Source organism: Crinia signifera, chromosome 7, assembly GCF_055691185.1.
Source record: "Crinia signifera chromosome 7, ASM5569118v1, whole genome shotgun sequence".
NCBI classification, from domain to species: domain Eukaryota; kingdom Metazoa; phylum Chordata; class Amphibia; order Anura; family Myobatrachidae; genus Crinia; species Crinia signifera.
The window spans coordinates 1,232,947-1,250,118 of record NC_139223.1 but is presented as its reverse complement, the minus strand read 5'-3'; the positions used below and the strand labels follow the sequence as shown (position 1 = coordinate 1,250,118).

The 17,172-nt window shown below is 49.7% G+C and overlaps 1 protein-coding gene across 2 annotated transcripts in view; it reads right to left on the bottom strand.

The window, feature by feature from the left end:
* PRR14 (proline rich 14) overlaps nucleotides 1-17,172 on the bottom strand; it is a 40,884-nt gene that overhangs the window by 18,526 nt on the left and 5,186 nt on the right. The window contains exons 5-7 of one of the 2 annotated variants that reach the window (XM_083152193.1): nucleotides 6,880-7,477; nucleotides 4,301-4,424; nucleotides 4,098-4,213 (exon numbers count right to left, since the gene is read on the bottom strand). In XM_083152193.1, coding sequence (XP_083008319.1) covers nucleotides 4,098-4,213; nucleotides 4,301-4,424; nucleotides 6,880-7,477 — 838 coding nt within the window. The remainder of the gene's footprint in view (nucleotides 1-4,097; nucleotides 4,214-4,300; nucleotides 4,425-6,879; nucleotides 7,478-17,172) is intronic. The other variant, XM_083152194.1, reaches the window with a different exon arrangement.

Here is a 17,172-nt window from a genome sequence, read left to right as displayed (position 1 = left end):
TCTTTTCTGTTACTAGCACCAGGCACACACACACACACACACACACACAGCCCTCGCCCGCTACCTCAGGTGAGATCTTTTCTGTTACTAGCACCAGGCACACACACACACACACAGCCCTCGCCCGCTACCTCAGGTGAGATCTTTTCTGTTACTAGCACCAGGCACACACACACACACACAGCCCTCGCCCGCTACCTCAGGTGAGATCTTTTCCGATACTAGCACCAGGCACACACACACACACACACAGCCCTCGCCCGCTACCTCAGGTGAGATCTTTTCTGTTACTAGCACCAGGCACACACACACACACACACACACACACACACAGCCCTCGCCCGCTACCTCAGGTGAGATCTTTTCTGTTACTAGCACCAGGCACACACACACACACACACACACACAGCCCTCGCCCGCTACCTCAGGTGAGATCTTTTCCGATACTAGCACCAGGCGCACACACACACACACACACACAGCCCTCGCCCGCTACCTCAGGTGAGATCTTTTCCGATACTAGCACCAGGCGCGCGCACACACGCACACACACACACACACCCCTCGCCCGCTACCTCAGGTGAGATCTTTTCCGATACTAGCACCAGGCACACACACACACACACACACACAGCCCTCGCCCGCTACCTCAGGTGAGATCTTTTCCGATACTAGCACCAGGCACACACACACACACAGCCCTCGCCCGCTACCTCAGGTGAGATCTTTTCCGATACTAGCACCAGGCACACACACACACACAGCCCTCGCCCGCTACCTCAGGTGAGATCTTTTCCGATACTAGCACCAGGCACACACACACACACACAGCCCTCGCCCGTTACCTCAGGTGAGATCTTTTCCGATACTAGCACCAGGCACACACACACAGCCCTCGCCCGCTACCTCAGGTGAGATCTTTTCCGATACTAGCACCAGGCACACACACACACACACAGCCCTCGCCCGCTACCTCAGGTGAGATCTTTTCCGTTACTAGCACCAGGCACACACACACACACACACACACACAGCCCTCGCCCGCTACCTCAGGTGAGATCTTTTCCGTTACTAGCACCAGGCGCGCACACACACACACACACACACAAAGAAAACGCTGCGCTGGTTTTGAGGAAGGATTACATGAATTAATTACCATGGGATAATTGCATTAAAACAATAATATATTTATTTAAAATAATAATAAAACTATAAATAAAATAATATATATATATATTTTTTGTAAAAACATGAATAAAGCTTTGATTATAACCATGAATAGTTGGCGTGGTACTTTTTATAGTCTCTCACGTGGATAGATTATTGTATGGTGCAGTCCCGTTCCTAGATTGACCACTTGACCTATCATTCCCCTCAAATTGCACAGTCTTAAGGTGCCCATACACTAGTAAGATTTATCTTCAGATCTGGCTGATCGGAGCAAACACATGGTAATATCTGAGTGACACTTTGTCAGGTTTCCAGTATTTCCAAGCAAATGGTCAACTGTCATTTGCTCTCATCCATAACCATGCGTCTGCTCCAACCAGCCAGATCTGACGATAAATCTGCGTGTGTATGGCCACCTTAACACGCAGATCTCAATGGTGGTTGGCTCAAATAGAGCAATGAGGGGCAGTTTTATTAAGCTTGGAGAAGAGATAAACTGGAGATAAAGCGGAGATAAGGTAAAAGGAGATAAAGCACCAGCCAATCAACTCCCAACTGTCTTTTTCAAACACAGCTGATTGGCTGGCGCATTATCTCCTTTTACCTTTTCTCCGCTTTATCTCCAGTTTATCTCTTCTCCAAGCTTAATAAATCTGCCCCTGAGTTCCTGGAGTGGAGAATCATTATCCTGGAGGGAGTTCCTGGGAACGTAAGAGATGAATCTGGTGGGGCGATGCAAGAACTTGGGGTCCTGTGGTTCGGGGTGAATCTCGGGTATCTGTGTATCAAGGAGAGGCTGGTACACCTGGCGTGTTTCACCAGTTGAACTGGCTTTTCAAAAGGTGCTCTAATGTTTCCACTGGATCTATATTTATCCTATATCCAATATGGCTGCTGAATGTTTGCAGCTGTGAGGCCACGTGGTTTTTCGCTTTTATGTCATCAAAAAACAATAAACGCACCACATGGTTATTATTATGGAGACAGACACCAATAGATATAACACACCAGATTTAGCTAAAAAGTTCTTATTCATGTGACCTTTCTGGGAGGTCACATGATCGCTATGTTTACTTATTGAAGTTATATTATATAATGTGAATTCTTGTAGCAGTTGGAATCCTTCCCTTAGTGCTTAATAACGCTCGTAGACAGTCTCATATTTTGTATGGCCATTGTTCAAATATATAAATAGAGTTTAACGCAGTGTATTGCTGCGAACAGCGACGATGCGGCGCTGGACTCTGTGATATGATGGATCTCTGATCAGGATGATGCGACTGCACTTGCCTAGAATCAGGCACTGTGAGGGGGCGGTTCCTTATGGTCTCATGACACTGCGACCTCGCACCCACAGCGGCATCGCATGGGGCTCTGTAATTTGTCCTGGTCACATGACCCCGATGACATGATGGCCACGCATAGCCTCATCCTGGGACTTCTTAGAAGAAGTTTCTCACAAATAAATAATAATGGAATAATTTATTGATTAAATATTACAAAAAAAATGACCATTCCATAAATGCATAATTCTGAATATGTAGAGCAGGCGTGTCCAACGTTGGCCCTCCAGATGTTGTGAAACTACACATCCCAGCATGCTTTGCAATAGTTTTAGCATTCTCTAATAGCAAATTCTGCTCCACAAATAACTACAAATTCAATTTATATCTTTGTATTATTATTATTGTAGTTTGTGTATTTTTTTTATTTTAACTGTTCAATTATTTCGATGACGATTGTGACATATCTAATATTGATGATGTTTAATTCCTCTATGAACATATTGTAAATCTTTATAAAAAGCGTGAATAAGGATAATCAGTCCACAATTCTTATGATAATCTATACAATGAGCTTTAGGTAAATGGATATATGTATATGATGTGGATTAAAACCATTTGTTTACATTAAGTTTAGCAAATAGTCTAATTAATGTGCTCTGCCCGTGACGTGGATGATCTTTGCCCACAATAGGAGTGGAGCACAATGTGTGCATGACAAAGCTTCTCCTCCTCCTCCATCGTCCCTCCTCCTAGCAATACATCATGGTCACGTGACCAGGACAAATCACAGAGCCCCATATGACACAGCTGTGGGCGCGAGACCATAAGGAACCGCCCCTCACAGTCCCATGGCCGCCGCATCATCGCTGTCACGTAACCACGTCAATACACAACGCTAAAAATCTATATATTTGAACAATGGCCATACAAAATTCACATTATATAATATAACTTCAATAAGTAAACATAGCGATCATGTGACCTCCCAGAAAGGTCACATGACCGCATGAATAAGAACTTTTTAGCTAAATCTGGTGTGTTATATCTATTGGTGTCTGTCTCCATAATAATAACCAGGGGGTGCGTTTATTGTTTTTTGATGAAATAAAAGCTAAAAACCACGTGGCCTCACAGCTGCAAACAATCAGCAGCCATATTGGATATAGGATAAATATAGATCCAGTGGAAACATTAGAGCACCTTTTGAAAAGAAAGTTTAACTGGTGAAACACCCCAGGTGTACCAACCTACCAGCCTCTCCTTGATACACAGATACCCAAGATTCACCCCGAACCACAGGACCCCAAGTTCTTGCATCGCCCCACCAGATTCATCTCTTATGTTGCCAAGAACTCCCTCCAGGATAATGATTCTCCACTCCAGGAACTCATTGCTCTATTTGAGCCAACCACCACACAGCATCTTTAAAATATAACCCATTCAAGCGCCTGTATCCCCCCCATGGGGGATCTCTGTCTCACACAGCCCTCGCCCGCTTCGTCAAGTAGGATCTCTTCCCTTACCAGCAAAAGGCAGGTACACACACACACACACCCCTCACCTGCTACCTCAGACTAGATCTCTTCCCTTACCAGCACCAGGCACAGAGAGACACACACAGCGGAGGTCCCTGCCTCTTACCGCGCACGTTTCGGAAGGCCCAGCGGCGTCAGATTCCCTTCTTGTTTTATTGCTCTTTTCCGTATCTGAATATTGGAGACTTTACTCTCTTTGGTACAATGAGATATCTCCTGTATCTGGAGGGGGGATAAACAGTTATGTCCACAGTATATTACCATCATCATGGCCTCTACAAGAAGCCACCTCTGCCCTCCATGTCTCACCTTAACCTCAGAATCAGGAGGAGGTTCCTCTGCTACCTGGTCTTCACATTCACTGGCGCCCTGCTCTCTCCTGCTACCCCTGTCCGGACAGAGACTGGGTGGTGGCCTCTCATTGTGGACGGAACTGGATGGATGGGATCAAAACACAGGGGTGTGGAGACAGACTATGAGGCTGGGTGCAAGAGACAGGCGAAGACACACGGACAGCAAGCAACTTGCCACAGCAAAGGGCAGAGACACGGAGAGCCAGTGACCTGCCACAGCAAAGGGCAAAGACACGGAGAGCCAGCGACCTGCCACAGCAAAGGGCAGAGACACGGAGAGCCAGCGACCTGCCACAACAAAGGGCAGAGACACAGAGAGCCAGCGACCTGCCACAGCAAAGGAGAGACATGGACAGCAGAAACACGGAAAGCGAGCAACCTGCAACAGCAAAGGGCAGAGACCCCTGGATGTCAAGAGAGACACCATGACCGAGGGCAAGTTAAAAAGACACAGCAACAAAAGGAAGGAAAGACAGCGACAAAGGCACAGACACAAGGAGAACAAGGCTTCCATTCTCCTTACAACACCCTTCCTCACATTGCCCAAAGCCCCTTCTCACAGCCTCCCTCACCCAATTAAGGTCCTTCCTCACAGCCCCCCCCCCCACTAAGGCCCTTCCTCACAGTCCCTTCCCCACCCACCTAAGGAACTTCATCACAGATCCTCCCCCTACCCAACTAAGGAACTTCCTCACAGTCCCACCCTATCACCAGACTATGGCCCTTCCTCACAGTCCCCCCCTCACCAGACTATGGCCCTTTCTCACTGCACCCCCCCTCATCCGACTATGGCCCTTCGTCACAGTCCCCCCTCACCCAACTATGGCTCCTTCCTCACAGCCCCCCCCCCCTCACCCAATTAAGGTCCTTCTTCACAGCCCCGCTCGCACCCAACTAAGACCCTTCCTCAAAGCCCCCCTCACCCAACTAAGACCCTTCCTCAGAGCCCCCCCTCACTCAACTAAGACCCTTCCTCAGAGCCCCCCCTCACCCAAAGACCCTTCCTCAGAGCCCCCCCTCACCCAACTAAGACCCTTCCTCAGAGCCCCCCCTCACCCAACTAAGACCCTTCCTCAGAGCCCACCCCCTCACCCAACTAAGACCCTTCCTCAGAGCCCCCCCTCACCCAACTAAGACCCTTCCTCAGAGCCCACCCCCTCACCCAACTAAGACCCTTCCTCAGAGCCCACCCTCACCCAACTAAGACCCTTCCTCAGAGCCCACCCCTCACCCAACTAAGACCCTTCCTCAGAGCCCACCCCTCACCCAACTAAGACCCTTCCTCAGAGCCCCCCCTCACCTAAGACCCTTCCTCAGAGCCCCCCCTCACCCAACTAAGACCCTTCCTCAGAGCCCCCCCTCACCCAACTAAGACCCTTCCTCAGAGCCCCCCCTCACCCAACTAAGACCCTTCCTCAGAGCCCACCCCCTCACCCAACTAAGACCCTTCCTCAGAGCCCCCCCTCACCCAACTAAGACCCTTCCTCAGAGCCCCCCCTCACCCAACTAAGACCCTTCCTCAGAGCCCACCCCCTCACCCAACTAAGACCCTTCCTCACAGCCGCCCCTCACCCAACTAAGACCCTTCCTCACAGCCCCCCCTCACCCAACTAAGACCCTTCCTCAGAGCCCACCCCTCACCCAACTAAGACCCTTCCTCAGAGCCCCCCCTCACCCAACTAAGACCCTTCCTCAGAGCCCCCCCTCACCCAACTAAGACCCTTCCTTAGAGCCCCCCTCACCCAACTAAGACCCTTCCTTAGAGCCCCCCCTCACCCAACTAAGACCCTTCCTCAGAGCCCACCCCCTCACCCAACTAAGACCCTTCCTCAGAGCCCACCCCCTCACCCAACTAAGACCCTTCCTCAGAGCCCACCCCTCACCCAACTAAGACCCTTCCTCAGAGCTCACCCAACTAAGACCCTTCCTCAGAGCGCCCCCACTCATCCCACTAAGACCCTTCCTCACAGCCCCCCCCTCACCCAACTAAGACCCTTCCTCACAGCCCCCCCCCCTCACCCAACTAAGGAACTTCCTCACAGTCCCCCCTCACCTGACTAAGGGCCTTCCTCACAGTCCCCCCTCACCTGACTAAGGGCCTTCCTCACAGCCAACCCCCCCCACACCTGACTAAAGCCCTTCCTCACAGTCCCCCCCTCACCCAACTAAGGAACTTCCTCACAGTCCCCCCCTCACCCGACTAAGGACCTTCCTCACAGCCCCCCCCCCCTCATCCGACTAAGGCCCTTCCTCACAGTCCCCCCCTCACCCGACTAAGGCCCTTCCTCACAGCCCCCCCTCACCTGACTAAGGACCTTCCTTACAGCCACCCCCTTACCCGACAGACTCTTCCTCACAGTGCCCCTCTACTGAAGAAGAACCCCATTCTTTCTGGACACCAGGAATTGGAGCAAAGTGGTCAGGACACTCCTGGGACGTGGCACTAGCCTGACAGAAGAATTGATGCCTCTGCTGATTAGGAGTCATATGTAGGAGCACTGGCTGCTAGTGGCAGATCCCAGAACAATTTCTTACCCATGTGGATGTTGCAATACGTTTCCCTGCCACAGCAGAAAGGGATGCATCTCTTTCCTAAGGCAGGTGAGGAAGACGGATGACTGACTCCTGCATTCCTCTACAGTGCCCAGACTGTGCCGTCGCTGCCGTCTTCTACTGGAACAAGACTCGATTCTCTTCTCCAAAGCATCGGAGCTGTGCCTCCGCATGTGTGGTGTCAGGTGTAGCAGGGGAGCAGACATGCAGCGCTGGAGGGGTGGACGGGCAATGTCTAGCAGAAAGGTAGGGGTTACAGGTTTATCTTCCTCTTCATCTCCCAGCAAGCGTGATGCGGGGTATACAGGGGTCCGGGAACTTCCATCTTCCGTGGCAGGTTCAGCAACGTTCTGGTCTTGTTCCGGGAGATGCTCTAGCTCCCCCTGTTGGACACTACTCTCAGAGTCCTGTGGTTCCCTTCGACTCTTAATTGGAGTGAGAAAGATCTCAGCAAAGCTCTCTAACTTGGAGCGCACACTGTGGAAGAGAGGACCAAAACCCCAACTAGGTACTTTAGGGGGCAAGAGAGCGGGCGGCTGAAGATAATCCGTTCTAGAGGAGTGGGTGAGGACGGAAGAGTCTGGCAACAGAAAAAAAACAAAGTGATATTGAGCGCTGATTCAATAATTGGGGAATTGGAAACAATAAAAATAAAGATATAAAAAAATTGTACTGTATATTTAGGACAGTAACATATCTCGCTCTATGTATATAATTGATTATTTATAAAATGTTGTCTATAAAATATGTGTATTATATGTTTAATGTATTGTGTGTCAAAATTTCCCTGGAGGGAAAAAAAAATAAAAATCTCTACAGGTTGATTTATCCCTTATCCGAAATGTTTGGGACCACGAGCATTTTGAATAAGGGATTTTTACGTTTTTTGGAATATATATATTTTTTACATACTTACCTGTCCTCTGGTGAGTCCCCGATGGTCCCTCGGTGTCCATGGCAGGCCTTCAGCTTCATCTCTGGCGTCTCCAGCGGTCCCAGGAGTGCATTGCGCGAGTTCCCAGGCGCACCGGTGACGTCAATGCACTCCTGGGACCGCTGCTGGAGATGCCGGAAATGAAGCTGAAGGCCTGCCGTGGATGCCGGGGGACTAGGTAAGCATAAAAAAAGGGTCAGGGGAGGGGGAGGGGTGTAAGGAAAAAAAAAAAAAAAGAAGGAAGAAGAAAACACGTTTTTTGGAATAATTCGAAGAACGGATATGCGGATACGGGATACTCAACCTGTACATCCAAAGATGTTTTATTAGCAGCAATTTCTCTATACATTTAAAAAGAATAGCATGCAAATGATATACTGGACTGCAAAACAAAGTGAATGTCTAACTATAAATAATCGCTGTGAAATTATATTATTCCAGTATTAATACAAACGGAGGCGTGGAGATGGATTGGTAACACTTCCGCATAAAGTTCTCCTATACAAATAAGATCAGAGTGAGGCTTGGTAAACGGAGCCGGCTGAAAAAAAAAGCGGAAATATAATCGGTACAGAGGCTTGGCCCGGTGTGACGGTCGCATGCGCGAAGGTGGAAGGGATTGCAATAAATAGTGGAAATGCTGCTCTAATCGATATTACCTCCTGAGGAAGCCGCTGAACAAGCAACTAGGCGGAGAAACGTGTAGAGGACCGTGGAAGTGAGCAGCCAACTGACAGAACAAGCGATTCCAGTCTCTGATAGGACCACGGTGAGAGGTGCACTAACGTTCGGAGAGGACCGTGGAAGTGAGCAGCCAACTGACAGAACAAGCAATTCCAGTCTCTGATAGGACCGCGGCGAGAGGTGCACTAGCGGTCGGAGAGGATCGGGGAAGTGAGCTGCCAACTGACAGAACAAGAGATTCCAGTCTCTGATAGGACCGCGGCGAGAGGTGCACTAGCGGTCAGAGAGGATCGGGGAAGTGAGCTGCCAACTGACAGAACAAGCGATTCCAGTCTCTGATAGGACCGCGGCGAGAGGTGCACTAGCGGTCAGAGAGGATCGGGGAAGTGAGCTGCCAACTGACAGAACAAGCGATTCCAGTCTCTGATAGGACCGCGGTGAGAGGTGCACTAGCGGTCGGAGAGGACCGGGGAAGTGAGCAGCCAACTGACAGAACAAGAGATTCCAGTCTCTGATAGGACCGCGGTGAGAGGTGCACTAGCGGTCGGAGAGGATCGGGGAAGTGAGCTGCCAACTGACAGAACAAGCGATTCCAGTCTCTGATAGGACCACGGCGAGAGGTGCACTAGCGGTCGGAGAGGATCGGGGAAGTGAGCTGCCAACTGACAGAACAAGAGATTCCAGTCTCTGATAGGACCGCGGCGAGAGGTGCACTAGCGGTCGGAGAGGATCGGGGAAGTGAGCTGCCAACTGACAGAACAAGCGATTCCAGTCTCTGATAGGACCACGGCGAGAGGTGCACTAGCGGTCGGAGAGGATCGGGGAAGTGAGCTGCCAACTGACAGAACAAGAGATTCCAGTCTCTGATAGGACCGCGGCGAGAGGTGCACTAGCGGTCGGAGAGGATCGGGGAAGTGAGCTGCCAACTGACAGAACAAGAGATTCCAGTCTCTGATAGGACCGCGGCGAGAGGTGCACTAGCGGTCAGAGAGGATCGGGGAAGTGAGCTGCCAACTGACAGAACAAGCGATTCCAGTCTCTGATAGGACCGCGGTGAGAGGTGCACTAGCGGTCGGAGAGGACCGGGGAAGTGAGCAGCCAACTGACAGAACAAGAGATTCCAGTCTCTGATAGGACCGCGGTGAGAGGTGCACTAGCGGTCGGAGAGGATCGGGGAAGTGAGCTGCCAACTGACAGAACAAGCGATTCCAGTCTCTGATAGGACCGCGGCGAGAGGTGCACTAGCGGTCGGAGAGGATCGGGGAAGTGAGCTGCCAACTGACAGAACAAGAGATTCCAGTCTCTGATAGGACCGCGGCGAGAGGTGCACTAGCGGTCGGAGAGGATCGGGGAAGTGAGCTGCCAACTGACAGAACAAGCCATTCCAGTCTCTGATAGGACCGCGGCGAGAGGTGCACTAGCGGTCGGAGAGGATCGGGGAAGTGAGCTGCCAACTGACAGAACAAGCCATTCCAGTCTCTGATAGGACCACGGTGAGAGGTGCACTAGCGGTCGGAGAGGATCGGGGAAGTGAGCTGCCAACTGACAGAACAAGAGATTCCAGTCTCTGATAGGACCACGGTGAGAGGTGCACTAGCAGTCGGAGAGGATCGGGTTTGGTCTTCACGCAGGATCCCTGTTTTACCCGGATGTTCACTTGAGTATTAACCCATCAATATGTGCACATAAAATGGCAATTGTTACCGATTGAACTTCTAGTAACCGGTTTTCACAAAGGAAAGTTGATGTAACTGCATGCGGCTATTAACCAATTAACATTGATACTACTAAAAAGGAGCTACTAAAGCGAAAGTACAGATTCCTACCTGTTAATATGCTTTCCTCTACTCCACCATGGCAGCCAACTCATGGGTTAAGTCCCGAAGGGTAGTACTCTGGAAGGAAACAAAAAAGGAACACTGGCCCCTATATAAGCCACACCTCCTAAGGACTCAGTGTCTTGATTAAATAGCCAACATATATACAGTTACATCTCACTTAGACAATTTTTAACCACCAACAACCGGGCGGGATAATGCTGCCATGGTGGAGTAGAGGAAAGCATATTAACAGGTAGGAATCTGTACTTTCCTCTACCTCCCCATGGCAGCCAACTCATGGGTAATACCCAAGCAGTTACCACACTGGGTGGGCACAATACCAATGACAATAACGAAAATAATAACAATAGGGGTTACATCACCTTACTTTAAACAACTGCGCTCAGCACCTTCCTACCAAACCGGGCATCTGCTGACGCCGTTACATCCATTCTGTAGTGTTTGGTGAAGGTATTGAAGGTATGCACCGAGGACCAACATGCTGCTTTACACAATTCCTGAATTGACGCCGCCTCCTTTTCCGCCCAGGAGGCCGACACTGCTCTTGTTGAATGAGCCTTTAAACCTACAGGTGGGGCTTGGCCCCTAACTTTATATGCTTCCACAATACAAGATTTGATCCATCTTGAAATCGTAGTTTTGCTGGCCCCCTGCCCTTTATTCTTCCCTTCGGTCAGCACGAACAACCTTTCTGTTCTTCTATGAGCAGTATATAGTATATTTTTAATGCTCTAACTACATCTAATGTATGTAGCCTCTCCTCCTTTGAATTAGCAGGATTCGTGCAGAACGAAGGCAGGATAATTTCCTGATTAATATGAAAGGTGGACACCACCTTGGGCAGAAACTGCGGATTTGTTCTTAGGACTACTTTGTCCGGAAAAAAGTTCAGGAAAGGCTGTTCCGCCCAAAGAGCCTGGAGTTCCGATACTCTTCTTGCCGATGTGACTGCGACTAAAAACACAACCTTCATAGTAAGCATTTTCAATGATACTTCCTGCATCGGCTCAAATGGTTTTTCTACTAACGCATTCAAGACCAGATTAAGGTCCCAAGGCGCCAGCGGGTTATGAAAGGATGGCTTTATTCGTTTAGCTGCTTGAATGAACCTCTGAATGTATTTATTATCTGCTAGCTTCCAGTCCAGCATAGCCGACAGGGCCGAGATTTGTACCTTAATCGAACTCACGGACAAGCTCTTGTCTAGCCCCTGTTGCAGAAACTCCAGCACCATACCTACTTCTTTTGCCTGCTTGTTTTTTGACCTACAGAACTCCACGTACCTCCTCCAAATCCTGTGGTACGTAATGGACGTAGATCCTTTCCTGGCCTTAAGCAAGGTTCTTACTACTCTGTTGGAAAACCCTTTACTCTCTAACATTTGTGTCTCAACAGCCATGCCGTCAGTTTCCAGGTAAGGGGCTGTGCCCTCCATAATCTGTTTTGACCTATTAAGTTGTCTAGATCCGGCAGGTGCCATGGTTTCGCTATCGCCATCTCCAGCAGTTTGGAGAACCACGGTCTCCTCGGCCAGTACGGGAGTATCGCTATTGCAGTCACCTTCTCTTGCTGAATTTTCCTCAATAGCCTCGCTATTATTGGAAACGGCGGGAACACGTATACGAAATCCGCCTCCCATACTGCCGTCAGCGCATCCTGTTTCTCTGCCCCAGGATCCCAATGCCTTGAGAAGAACCTCTGGAGCTTCGCATTCTTCCTTGTGGCCATGAGGTCCACTTGAGGTTGACCCCACATCTTTATGATTTGCTCGAACACCTCTGGGGACAACTCCCATTCTCCCGGCTGCATGAGCTGCCTGCTGAGGCTGTCTGCCTGCAGGTTTTCTTTGCCTGCCACGAACACTGCCGTGAGACTGTTTACATGACTCTCCGCCCAGGATATCACTTCCGATACCTCCGCCATGAGCTCTCGGCTCTTTGTCCCTCCTTGCCTGTTTAGGTAAGACACCACCGATTGGTTGTCGGACCTTACAACAACATGTCTTCCCACTAGGGATTCTTGCAGGTGCATGCAGGCCATAAGCACCGCTCTCATCTCTCGGACGTTGGAGTGCTTGATTCTTGTTCCTTGGGTCCAGACCCCCTGAACCATCTGCTCTCCACATACCGCTCCCCAGCCTGCCAGGCTGGCATCCGTGGTCACCACTTTCTGTCTCGTCACTGCGAACACTCTCCCTTCCTCTAGCCTTCGTCTGACCGACCACCATGCTAGATCCTGACGAGCCTTCCTTGACAGGGCAATCTTTTGAAATTTGTTTTTTCCATCGCCATCCCACTGCATAAGGAAACAGCTTTGGAAAGCCCTCATATGGAACCGACCCCATTGTACGGCATCTAATGCTGCCGAAATGAGGCCGAGCACTTTCATGCAGTCTCCTGAAAAAACGACTTTTTTGCTTTGGGAGAGAAGATATTTCGCGTCTTAACTTCTCCCTTCTGTCCTCTGTTAGTTTGACTGTCATGTGATTTGTGTCTATCCAGACGCCTAGATACTTTACTACACTCGCCGGGATGAGTTGACTCTTCTCCTGGTTTATCAACCACCCGTGTTGTTCCAGGTATTGCCTTACTTGCGACGTGCTTCTCTCCGCCTCCTTCCTTGTTCTTGCCATAAATTAACAAGTCGTCGAGATACGGCCACACGCAGATCCCCTGCTGTCGCAGATTGGCGACCAACACCACCAGTATTTTTGTAAACGTCCTTGGGGATGTAGCCAGGCCGAATGGCAGGGCGACAAACTGATATGTTACCCCTCCAAGACGGAATCTTAGGTACCTGTGGTGCCCCGTATGTATCGGTACGTGCAGATATGCGTCCCGAAGGTCTATTGTAGTCAGAAATGACCCTTCCACTATATCCGGTAGGATAGACCTTAGTGACTCCATCCTGAATTTTTTTGTTATGATAAAGGCATTTACTCTTCTCAAATCCAGGATCGTCCTGAAACCTCCTGAAGGCTTTTTGACTATAAAAAATCTTGATTGGCAACCTTTCCATTCTTGCCCTTTTTGCACTCTCACTACCACTTTTTGGTTGATCATCTTTTGTAGGCTGTCCAGCAACGCGGTTTTTTCTCGCGTATCCCGAGGTATTGGAGACTCCGTCTTCCAGTAACCCGGAAATTTTGCAAATTCTATTTTGTACCCGGATTCTATTATCTCGAGTACCCATTTGTCCTGGACAGACTGGGACCAAATCTGCTTGAACTGCAGCAGTCTGCCCCCGACTGTCACTCTGGCGTCATTGGCTAGAGTGCCTTGCGGAATATCTTCCGTCTCTGCCCCTTTGGCCTCGAAAAAAGCTCTGATTTGCCGCCCAGGACCTTCTGAAGCTTCTCCCTGGCCTATACGTTCTCGCTTCCTTAAAATTCGGCGATTGGAATTTAAGCGACCTATTGAAAAAGGGCTTCTTCCCTTTATCCTGTGGCAGCCACACTGATTTACCACCAGAGATTTTTGTGATGATATCATCGAGTTTGGAGCCGAATAAATACTGCCCTTGAAACGGCAGAGACAACAGCTTCTGTTTTGACTGCGTATCAGCTGCCCATGGCTTAAGCCAGAGCGCTCTTCTTGCTACCGCTGTAGTAGCGCTTGATCTTGCCGCTAATTTTACTGCATCTACAGACGCATCACACATAAACTCCACGGCAATTTGAATGTTCTGGATGGTTTTTATCAGATCTGATCTCTGAATCCCATCCAGCGTGTCTGACTCTAGGTCATGACACCAGGACCTCATCACCCTGGCTGTTACTGCCATAGCTGCGGACGCCTTGATTGCTGCACCCGAGGTGACGTGCTGCTTTCGCAGACTGACCTCAATCTTCCTTTCCATCGCGTCCCTGAAGATATTTGCATCCTCTAGTGGGAGCGTAGTTTTTTTGGAAATTCTCGCGATAGCCGCATCGACCCTTGGGGCCTCTTCCCAATGTTTCACCTGCTCGCTATCAAATGGATACATCTTAGATACCCTAAGCGGCACCGCCACTTTCTTATCCGGGTGTCTCCATTCTTCATCTACCATTTCCTTCAGCGGCTTTGATAATGGAAATGTCTTGCTCTTCTTTTTCTTGTCCTGGAAAAGCAGGTCCTGCAATTTTTCTTCTTCCTGAGTCTCTTCTATTTTCAGAGATTTATTGATAAGAACCAACAGGTTCTCCAATAATACAGGGTTAAAGTCTGCCTCCGCCTTATCCTGCGTTATTTCTCCTTCTTCTACTTCCTCCTCTCTAAAAGCTGGGCCCTCTTCAGAGCCCTGGGACCCCCCCTGAGAGCTCCGCTCTGCTCCTTTTTGCCTGCATTCTTTCCACATCTTGCTTAGTCATAAAAGTGTCAGCCAAAGCGGTCTTCAGCATAGACACCAATTCAGTCATCTGAGGCATACCCATTTGCTGGGTTAGTTTGCAGGCCTTACACGCGGATCCTATCCATTTATCCGGCAGGGCTTTATCACACAGGCTGCATTTAGCAGGGTGATGTTTCTTATGTTTAGCCTTTGCCTCCGACTGCCCCTTGCTTGTATCTGATCTAGAAACATACATACAATAGTCAGTATCAACAATGCTTCCTAAAACAGTTCCTATCTCTGGCTTACCCTGATTTTCTCTGCTGCTTTTTCTCCTCATCCATACTGACAGCTTTATCAGCCTGCAGCTAAAAGCAATGACACACACAATAAGGATGATGACAACTCCTCCAGCTTAACGCTGTCAGCGGAGTCTTACCGTCTGCTGGAATATACTGCACGTGCGTCCGGACACTCCACTGCCCACCAGCAGTTTCCCTATTTGTAATTGCCGCTTTTAACGCTTCCTGTCGCGCCCAGTGACGCGCCCGTGGTCCCAGCGGCGCCCCCGTGACGTCAGACGCCCGCTGCATGTGATCCCTGGGCTACACGCCCGACGGGCGCCCGGTGTCTGCGTCCCTGCGCGGCGCTCTCCTGACGTCAGACGCCACACGCCGGACACCCGACGCCAGCCTCCAGGTCTCATGCTCGCGCTGCCGCTGCCCCGGACCAGCGCTCGCTCACGACCATTGAGAAAACCTCCGGCCACCGGCTCCAGCAGACCTTAGGTACCCCTTACTGCCCTCGACAGCGGGGACCCGTATTTTTTTAATCCATGCCTCAACCCCAACTGCTCTAGGCAGCGGAGAGGGCCGCAGCTCAGGGTAAGCCCTTCCACTACCCTTGAAGGAAAAAAAAAGACACTGAGTCCTTAGGAGGTGTGGCTTATATAGGGGCCAGTGTTCCTTTTTTGTTTCCTTCCAGAGTACTACCCTTCGGGACTTAACCCATGAGTTGGCTGCCATGGGGAGGTAGAGGAAAATAGCTTTTTTAAATTTGTATGTGTGTAAGTCTCAATCCTGATGACGAGAATAAATCTCGAAACTGAACATGTATGGTCTCTAGTCATTTGCTGTAAAGCCGTCCGAGTGCTGCCTAACCTGCTACAAATATATATATATATATATATATATATATATATATATATATATATTTATATCTCTTGAGAAAGGGAGACCGAAACAGACTGTTGAGCCAGTTAGCTGTAAGGCTGACAGCGGGCACCTGTTGACATGATGTCTGTCCGGGATTGGATGACAGCGGGCACCTGTTGACATGATGTCTATCCGGGATTGGATGACAGCGGGCACCTGTTGACATGATGTCTGTCCGGGATTGGAGGAGTAACCCTGCTGTTTGAGAATATGACTTGCAATATGTCGTCATGTGTTTGATGCACCACTTTATTGAATTTTTATAAACTGGATTTTTGATACAATTTCCTCATGGTGTGCGGATCTCTAATTCCTTAGTATCTGATATTGGCGATGCATCATATCTAAATTATTTATGTGATCTAGCACCCACCCTTGCCTACACCACCGCAGCACCCCCCCCCCCCGGCGGCTGCAAAGTTGCCCCACCGCAGCACCCCCCCCCCCCCGCGGCGGCTGCAATGTTGCCCCACCGCAGCACACCCCCCCCACCCCCTCGGCGGCTGCAATGTTGCCCCACCGCATACGCTATTGGATAGTATTCCACAAGCAACAAATAGCATGAAATACTGGAAATAAATTAGTAATATATAGTATAATAGTATAAACACAGGGTACAGGGAAAGGAGCGAACCAGAGAAGAAAAACTGCATTTTCTCCTGTTATCCATTGTGGACACTGGAGGAACTATAGAGTCACCACAAAGCTGTACCCTGAAGAGGCAGCGCACAACTCCCGCTGCACAAAGCCACCAACTTTAAGGACAAAATAATTGGGGAAGTATTAACGGTCTATGTAGTTCTATGTAACGCTTCCCTTATATTAGAACGGTGCTGTATTGTCCTTTAGGGGGCGCTACTGAAGACTAGGATAGCATCAAAGTCTCTATCCTGTGCACAAAACAATCCGAGGCCAATACAGCGAGCAGCATGATATAGTCGCAGTATGAGGAGGACTTATCAGCTTCGTGCCTCTGGCATCTTCCAGGATGGGCACATGCGCCGCCTCTGTGTCCAGCTTATTGCTGTAATGGTGGTCGTACCTGGCATTCACAATTATCCATCATCACTGTACCGCCTATGCCAGAACAGAGGTCACAGAGATGGTCAGGGTCCCCTTATTGTTGTACACCTGCCTACAAGCCAACAGGGACCTGACCAGTCCCTTCACGGATCAATGTCCCTGCAGAGGACTCTGTGGAAATGGCAGGTGGGATTGAGCCTCTGTGGCTGGCTCCAGAATGTGAGTCCACAACAAGCCCCCAGACCTGTGAAGGACAGCTGTAATGGGTACT